Raw genomic sequence first — 8,245 nt, 5'->3', positions numbered from 1 at the left:
TTTTGTAAAAAATATAAAAAATGAATTATTATAAAAGCGTTATAATAAAAGTAGATTAAATCTCATTACTGTAATATTGACATAAATGAAACAAAACTCAATGACATCAATATTTAATATATGTTTTTTTTATAATAAAGTTCTGATGTTCTTAAGTTTTTAATAATTTCTTTAAAAAGTTTCTAACTATATTTCTGCATCTACTATGTTACATCACCATTAAAAATAAAGTTACTTAATAATTTTGATAACAGTAAAATTAATTTAATCGACAAATTAATTAGATTAGTATTTTTTTGCGATAAAACCATAAATATATGTATATAGATCGTGCTCCAATGATAATTTTGTTATGATTTAAGTTTAATGATCTTTAGATATAGGAAATAATAATGTCATTTCCTAGTACGACCAGCTTACTTCGTAACAAGCAAATGAGTAGGTATTCAGATTTCACAAAACACACAAAATTTTATTTAAAGATATTGTGAATTAACGTGTTAACGTATTTAGTGTTTTGTAAATATTTGTCTCTTAATGGTAATCATAATCATATTATTTTAGAGATACAACTAATTTACAGAGCTAAGAGCTAATAAATAAAACAAATTTTCATTATATAAAAATATTTTATTTCTTAATTTGTATTAATATTTTATAGATAAAAATTAATTAAATTAAAAGTATTAGTAAATGAAAGAAGCGATTTCAAAATTTATCTCTATTCCATCATTAAATGCAATGAAAAAAGTTAAGACAATTTTATTGTTAGACTTTTAGATTGGGGACATCACAGGAAATAAATATTAAAAATTATGAGACTGTTATTGTAACTAAGAAATATTAAACTAGTGTATATACAGGGTGAATCTTAAATAAGTGCCAATATTTTTATGGGTAGTAGGTATATTTCGAGCCCCGAAACACGTCTATGAGGTTTTTTCGATGACAAAAAAAATTCAAAATTTAGAATTTTTTAAAATGTTTAGTTAAAAAATATAATATATTCATAATATGGTAACATAGATAGTACTTTAAATTTACAAGCAAGAAAGACCAGAAAAAATCCAGTGGTTCTCAAAATTTAAGCAAAAAATTAATTTTCCTTGAAATTTTCAAAGTAAAATATCCCGTTCGTTTGAAAAACGCTGAAGAGAAAATATGTTTCTTTTATCTAGATTTACCACCCCTGAAAATATTTGCACTTATTTAAGACTCGCCCTGTATAGTTATTTAAATCTAGTACCTATAGTTTAAAATCAATAAAATTGAAATATATACATTGCAAAAGAATATTTATTTAATTTTTATCTCGATATGGTACCTTAACTTTAAATACTAAAAATACAGATCTAATAAATAAAACAAATTATCATTATTTTTAAACGAAAATATTTTATTTCTTCATTTATTTAAATGTTGAATACAAAAAAATAAGTAATACAAAATATAAAGTGATTTCAAAAATTATCCCCATTCCATCATTAATTTGAGCGTTAAAATACATCAAATTTTGAATGTGTATTTTTCAGTTGGAAATATGAGGCAAAAATGTAGAAAATAAATATTAAAACATAAGAAACAGTTTAACTAAAAATAAAAAAAACGAATAAAAGAATTTGGAATAGAGATAAAAATGAAATACACACCTTATAAGTAGTAAATCAACACAAAACACTTTGAAGAAACAAACACAAAACGTCGGCTCGGCTAGCCCGAAGGTCACCGCGGGAAAACGAAATGAAAAGCAAAACACCAGGCACCGGAAAACTCGTCCAAGGCTCTCATAGTACGGCTTTGACCTTGATCTTGATACTGGCGAGTCCCCGTCGAAAGAGGCACACAAACACACGAAATGCGACGATACTCTCAGGTCCCCCTAACAGCGCGGATTGAATGAATGAATCGGGTACCACTACGAGCATTGGTAGAATTACCGGTACGACCGTTGATTGGTGCGGGGTTCGCTCCTCCTAACCGACACAACGCGGTCTCTCCCCCACCTGCGCATTCGCCTCAGTAGTAGATTGATGTATAAAAGCAGAATTACTACAAATATCACATCAATAGATATATCTCGTGCACACTCGAACACTGTTGAAAAAATCGCGCGCAGTGCACCCGCAAAAAATCACTTAACCAAACATGTTCGTGTACAGTGCCTCGATGCTGTGGAACGCGTTGAACGAAGGCGCCACCAGAAAAATTCTCATAGTGTTCATCGCGGTCCTGCTCCTGGTACGATCCCTGCAATCGTGGCTGGAGAGCAGGAGTCTGCCTCCGGGACCGTGGGGACTGCCGGTGCTCGGATCCCTGCTCAAAATTAAGGGGGACCTGCATCTGTTCTACAGAGACTTAACGCACAAATACGGCTCGCTGATCTCCACTAGGCTCGGGTCGCAGTTGATCGTGGTTCTGAGTGATTACAAGATGATCAGAGATGCTTTCCGCAAAGAGGAATTCACCGGCAGGCCGAACACAGAGTTCACCAACATCTTGGAAGGTTACGGTAAGTCCTTAGATTATATAAATAAATGCATACGATTGACACACTTTGACGGCCTTCGATGGACATCTCGTATTGTACGTTGAGTAAAAGTGATCAGCTATAAATTTGATAACGCTATCAGTACTAACCCAGTTTTCGTTTCTCAACTGCGAGATAAAAAATAATGCGTATACGACCACAGCTTTGCGGATTTCAGTTGGGCTTGATTTTTTCTTCCATTAAAAAATTAAATACAATAAAGTATCACTTGAGAATACTTTAAAAGTAGTACGTTATATTATTTACTCAGTTAAAACGCTTTGTTTATTTATGCTAAAAAGATTCATTACAGCCTCGTTAGCACCAAACTTTTTAAAGAATATACTCACAAAAAACACCTCTTTTTGTGTCATACTAATCTACTTGAAAAAAAATCTTTCCAAAGAATACTAAATACCAAAACATTCAATCACTGTTAGCCATTATGCTTTTGTATCTTCACTAGTACAGAACTTTTTTTCATACTAATCTACTTGAATTAAAACAAAATAACAGTAAAAAGTACTTACTTTTTAAAAGTGATCAATAATTGACCAACTAATCTATTTGAAGTAAAACATACATACTAAATAAAGTACTTATTATTTGTAGGTGTAATCAATACCCAAGGTAAACTCTGGAAAGACCAACGAAGATTTCTTCACGATGGTCTTCGTCATTTCGGCATGTCGTACCTGGGCTCGCGAAAAGCCCAAATGGAGCGCAGGATCGTGAGCGAAGTGGACGATTTTCTCACCATTCTGAAAGCAAAAAAAGGTCAAGCCATCGATTTGAACCCCGTGCTGGCCGTTTCGATCTCGAACGTGATTTGCGACGTCCTCATGTCGGTGAAATTCTCCCATAATGATGCGAGGTTCATCAGATTTATGGAACTCATCGAAGAAGGATTTAGACTGTTCGGCTCCTTGGAATATGTATTTTTTATTCCGATTTTGAGATATTGGCCTGGACACAGCTATACTCGTCAGAAAATCACGAAGGTGAGCTTGAAAAATAATTCACTTTCGCTTTTGGCGCTGTAATTTTATCGTTTGTTGGAAATTATGTTAATCATCAAATGCAGTTAGCCTTGACCTTAAATCGCTGAAATTGTTATATAAATTCCATCTTTTTTCGTTATTATTCAAATATATCAGAAACTGAAAATATATTTTTTTCTACTTTACTTATTCGAATATGTTGTTTTCAGAATCGAGAGGAAATGGCTCAATTTTTTCAAGAAACAATTGACGAACACAGAAGGACATTCGACCCAAGCCATCTTCGCGATCTTTTAGATACTTACCTGTATGAAATCCAAAAAGCCAACGAAGACGGTGTAGGGGATCACCTTTTTGAAGGAAAAAATCACGGTAAGGAACAAATCGACAGTCAAATTTTATAAAAAGTTACTCATTTTATTCAAAAAAATGTTACCTACTTGTCAAAAATTGCAAATAATATAAAATATTTTTCTTTTTAAAATACAGATCGTCAAATGCAACAAATAATGGGAGATCTATTTTCTGCTGGTATGGAAACGATCAAAAGTTCCTTGCAATGGGCTGTTCTCTTTATGCTACACAATCCCGAGCATATGAAAGCCGTCCAAGAAGAATTGGACCAAGTTGTTGGTCGCCACAGGTTACCAAAGTTAGAAGATCTAGCTTATTTACCGGTTACCGAATCCACTATCTTGGAGGTGCTCAGAATTTCAAGCATAGTACCAATGGGAACTACTCATGCACCTATTAGGTTAGTAGTTTTGATTTTAAAAATTCCGTATGTTTTTTTTGATGATTTAAATTCGGTTGGAATAGAGACCATTATTTTTTATAAGTGGTTATAGCTGTAATAAATAATTTAAATTCACACCTGCGAAAAAAGTGAAAGTCCTTGTAAGCCTAAAATTCATTTATATATATTTTTCGGTCGATGAACCTACACTGCGGCACTCTGTCAGACGATTTCTTAAACAAATTTCGTAACAATACGCAAAAAGACTCGTTAATATTGTATATACCAGTTTAATGTACGCAACAGCAAGGGTTTTGACCTGCCAAAAGAGCGTTTATGTAACCATCACCGTATTTAACTCCATATTTACTTGTTTCAGGGATATCAAATTAAACGGGTTCCTATTACCGCGCCACGCGCAGGTGGTGCCGCTATTGCACGCCGTCCACATGGATCCCACTCTCTGGAAAGAGCCAGAGAAATTTGATCCATCCAGATTCATCAACGGAGAAGGAAAAGTACACCGACCCGAATTCTTCTTGCCTTTCGGAGTAGGTAGAAGAATGTGCCTGGGAGAAGTACTGGCCAGGATGGAAATCTTTCTGTTCCTGTCATCGTTGCTCCACTCGTTCGACGTGTGTGTACCCGAAGGTGATACCTTGCCCAGCCTAAAGGGTATCGTGGGTGTCACCATCAGCCCTACTCCATACAAAGTATGTTTGAAGCCCAGAACGATAGGATGGGACAGTGATGACGCAAACTTACGGCCAGCTGGAAGTCACTAACTTCTTGAACGGCGTTCAAGAGCACGGTCATAGAGTGGTTCCTAAGCGAGGCACAGTACTTAAATCAGAATCAAACATAAACTTTTTATTTTCGAAACGATCTCCGATGCAGGTCGGCTGTGCGTTTAAAGTGTGTTCATTTTCACCGCCCTTAGTATTAGATATATCTTAGTACAATTGCTAGTCAGGCATGTTCATCATATTTTTACCTTGTTTACAATTCCATACAAGCCATAGGTTTTACCATTTTGACTTGATCGTTATTAGAATATTATGTATATTTTGTTTTTATTCATATATAAAAATTGAGTGGGGTTGTGAGTGCTACTTTGTTACCGAATTTAAACCATATTTTTAGTTGTAGACTTTATTTATTGTAAAGTAATAAGGATGGGTTGGTTTCTTATAGAAATCACTATTATTCTCCACACAAATCATTTCACCCGTATTCATCTTCATATATTTGTTAATGTTCGCAATTGTGCTTAAAACAATTCCATTTTTTAGAGAGCAAGACTTTATTTAAATTTTTGTTATTTTAATGAGTTTTAATAAAATATAAGTTAAAATAAATTAATTTATTATATTCGTATTTGTTTTATTTTTAATCCTAAAATTGATTAATTTTCATATATTTTTAATATCGATACCAAGGTGAACATCATAATATAATATTATTATTGTTAGCTTGAGCAATATAATATACATCAGAAAGAAAATACTTTTTTAGCAACTATACATGGTGATCTAGTGTTCCTACAAAGCTCTATATCGGGTTTCCTATTTGGGATTTTAACTTCAATCCTGTTTGTTAAATTGAGAGCAAAAGTTGCATTTCGAAGATGTTTTCATAGATATACAAGATGAATAAAATATACCTATTTTCACTATTATTACCATTGTCGTAAACATTATCGTTTGTTTTTTGAAATAAGGGCTCTTATAATTAAAAATCGCAAATAATTTGATGCTTTTCACCTGAAAATATTTTCTGATAGTGCCTACTTCAAAACTAATCATATTAAAATAGATTAAATGCATGATATATACAGAGTAAGACAAAAGTAGATATAATGTTATTCTCCGCTATTTCTAATGGACAAATACACTGTGTTTGATATCATAAAACAAAACTGCTTTTGTCCAACTTTACAGCAATAAAAAATAAAATTATTAATATAAATGGATAATGAACGTAATGATTAAAATTGTATTATTGTTAATTATTACATAAACAGATAAAACAACATGTATAGACTATCAAGCTAGAGGATCCATGACAGTGACAGTTGTGCCTGCTATTTTAATTCACAGGCAACAAATTATACACTCACCGGCACGAAAAATGGGCACCTTAAAATTTTGATGTTTTTAAAGTTTTATATATTTTATTCTAGTGGACCGATTTTAATGATTTTTTAGCAATATGTAGCCAAATTATTTGGCTTTTTAAAAAAGTTCCCGACATTATACGAGGGAAATTAAAATGTTGATATTTTGATGAAGGTTAGAAACACCCTGTGGAATATGTTAACAAAGCAAGGCATTTAAAAATTTTATTATGCCATGCGTTTGCTTTTAGTCCTAGTCAACAGTAAGTTGTGGTCTCAAAGGGGACCTTCTTGACATAACCTTCTTACATGTACAGCTGGTTCCAATAAAATTGAATACGATTTAAAACATATTTTTATTATTTCGAGCAGTATATTCTATGATACCAGTCCCCCATTTCTCTACTCATGTCATACTGACATTCTGAAAAATTTATTTGCCACTTTGTCAAAAGCAAAGTTGTTTTATTCAATGTCACAATAACCTTAACATGTCAAAATACTTGACACATATATAATACTTGATACACTGCTCAAATATTCGAAAAAAATGTGTAAAGAGTCGTATTCATTTTTTTTGGAACCAGCTGTACGTTCCTTAGGTTCAATTTATTATAAATTTGAAAGCTGACAAACGGCGGTATTTTAGCGATAAACTTAAATTAGTTGATGGTCTCGATTCGAAGTTATCATAGGAAGGTTCCTGGACGTCTACCATATGAACTTGTCTCGAGAAAGCGAGTGCACTATACGTCGTGCACACCTAAATCTATTAGCGACATAATTTTGATTTCCTCCATCTTTAATAATTGAAGATGGCTTTAATTATTTATTAAAGCAACTATAGCGAATAAAATTCGTGGACTTAAAACTATATCTGCTAGAGTAACTGCCCAACGGCCAACAGACCATAATAATATTATTTTTCAGTAACAGTGACATTACATAAATCATAAAAACTATTTCATAGATCTGTTGACTGGGACCAAAAACAAAGATACGGTTTTAATAAAAAAAACTACGAAAAAATGTTAGTGTCTTCTTCAAAAGCGAATATCTCCAAAAAAAAATAAAGCTAATTGAGATGAACCAAACAATAAACTATCGAGAAAAGATACACCTAGATGATTTTTTAACATATTTCAGGGGGTATTGCAAACTTTCACCAAAAAAAAAGCATTTTGTTTTCCCTCGTATAATTGACTGATAGGAACTTTTATTTTTAATTTAGAAAGAGATATTGAAAAGTCAAATAATTTTGCTACAAATTGAATCTATCTAAAGAATCATCAAAATCGGTCCACTAGAACACAATATACAGGGTGAGTCTTAAACAAGTGCAATTTTTTTAGGGGTAGTATATTTTGACCCCAGATATACGATTATGATGTTTTTCGCGAAAAAAAAATATCAAAATTTGGATTTTTTTGAAAATGTTTTTAGTTTTTAGTTAAAAAAACATAATTTGTTGATAATGTGGCAACATAGGCAGTAGATTAAATTTACAAGAAAGAAAATCCAGAAAAGATCCAGTGCTTCTCATAATTTTAAAAATCATTTTTTTTTCGAAATTTTCAAAGTAAAAGAACTCGGTTATTTTGGATTTATTCGAAAAACGGTAAAGAGAAAATATGTTTCTTTTATCGAGGTCTACCAGCCCTGAAAATATTTGTACTTATTTAAGACACACTGTATAAAACTCTAAAATACATCAAAATTAAAGGCGCCCGTTTTTCGTGCCAGTATTTTCTGTAATTTTTTGAATTTCGTTTATAGAAATATCCTGGCTCCTTGGAGAGAATTTTTTGTATATTACAGAAAAAATAGGGTAAGCTCAGTGTCAATTTATTGAAATAATAGAAACA

The 8,245-nt window shown here is 32.3% G+C and overlaps 1 protein-coding gene across 1 annotated transcript; it reads left to right on the top strand.

Annotated features, from left to right (window-relative positions):
• Positions 1–2,048: 2,048 nt before the first annotated feature.
• On the top strand, positions 2,049–5,586 carry LOC115875351 (cytochrome P450 18a1). The gene is made up of 5 exons (XM_030890778.1): positions 2,049–2,509; positions 3,140–3,528; positions 3,738–3,900; positions 4,018–4,282; positions 4,644–5,586. The coding sequence occupies exons 1-5, from the start codon at positions 2,146–2,148 to the stop codon at positions 5,047–5,049; spliced, it is 1,587 nt and encodes a 528-aa protein (XP_030746638.1). The 5' UTR covers positions 2,049–2,145; the 3' UTR covers positions 5,050–5,586.
• The last annotated feature ends 2,659 nt before the right edge of the window (positions 5,587–8,245 follow it).

The sequence above is a fragment of the Sitophilus oryzae genome, unplaced genomic scaffold, assembly GCF_002938485.1.
Source record: "Sitophilus oryzae breed Bouriz unplaced genomic scaffold, Soryzae_2.0 scaffold_1375_pilon_pilon, whole genome shotgun sequence".
NCBI classification, from domain to species: domain Eukaryota; kingdom Metazoa; phylum Arthropoda; class Insecta; order Coleoptera; family Curculionidae; genus Sitophilus; species Sitophilus oryzae.
This window is presented reverse-complemented; position numbering and strand designations above follow the sequence as displayed.

Excerpts from the sequence above, each read along its gene's own strand:
- LOC115875351 (XM_030890778.1), top strand. The coding sequence starts at position 2,146 with ATGTTCGTGTACAGTGCCTCGATGCTGTGGAACGCGTTGAACGAAGGC. Across the intron at positions 2,510-3,139 it reads CAACATCTTGGAAGGTTACG|GTGTAATCAATACCCAAGGT; the intron begins GTAAGTCCTTAG and ends TATTATTTGTAG. Across the intron at positions 3,529-3,737 it reads CTCGTCAGAAAATCACGAAG|AATCGAGAGGAAATGGCTCA; the intron begins GTGAGCTTGAAA and ends TGTTGTTTTCAG.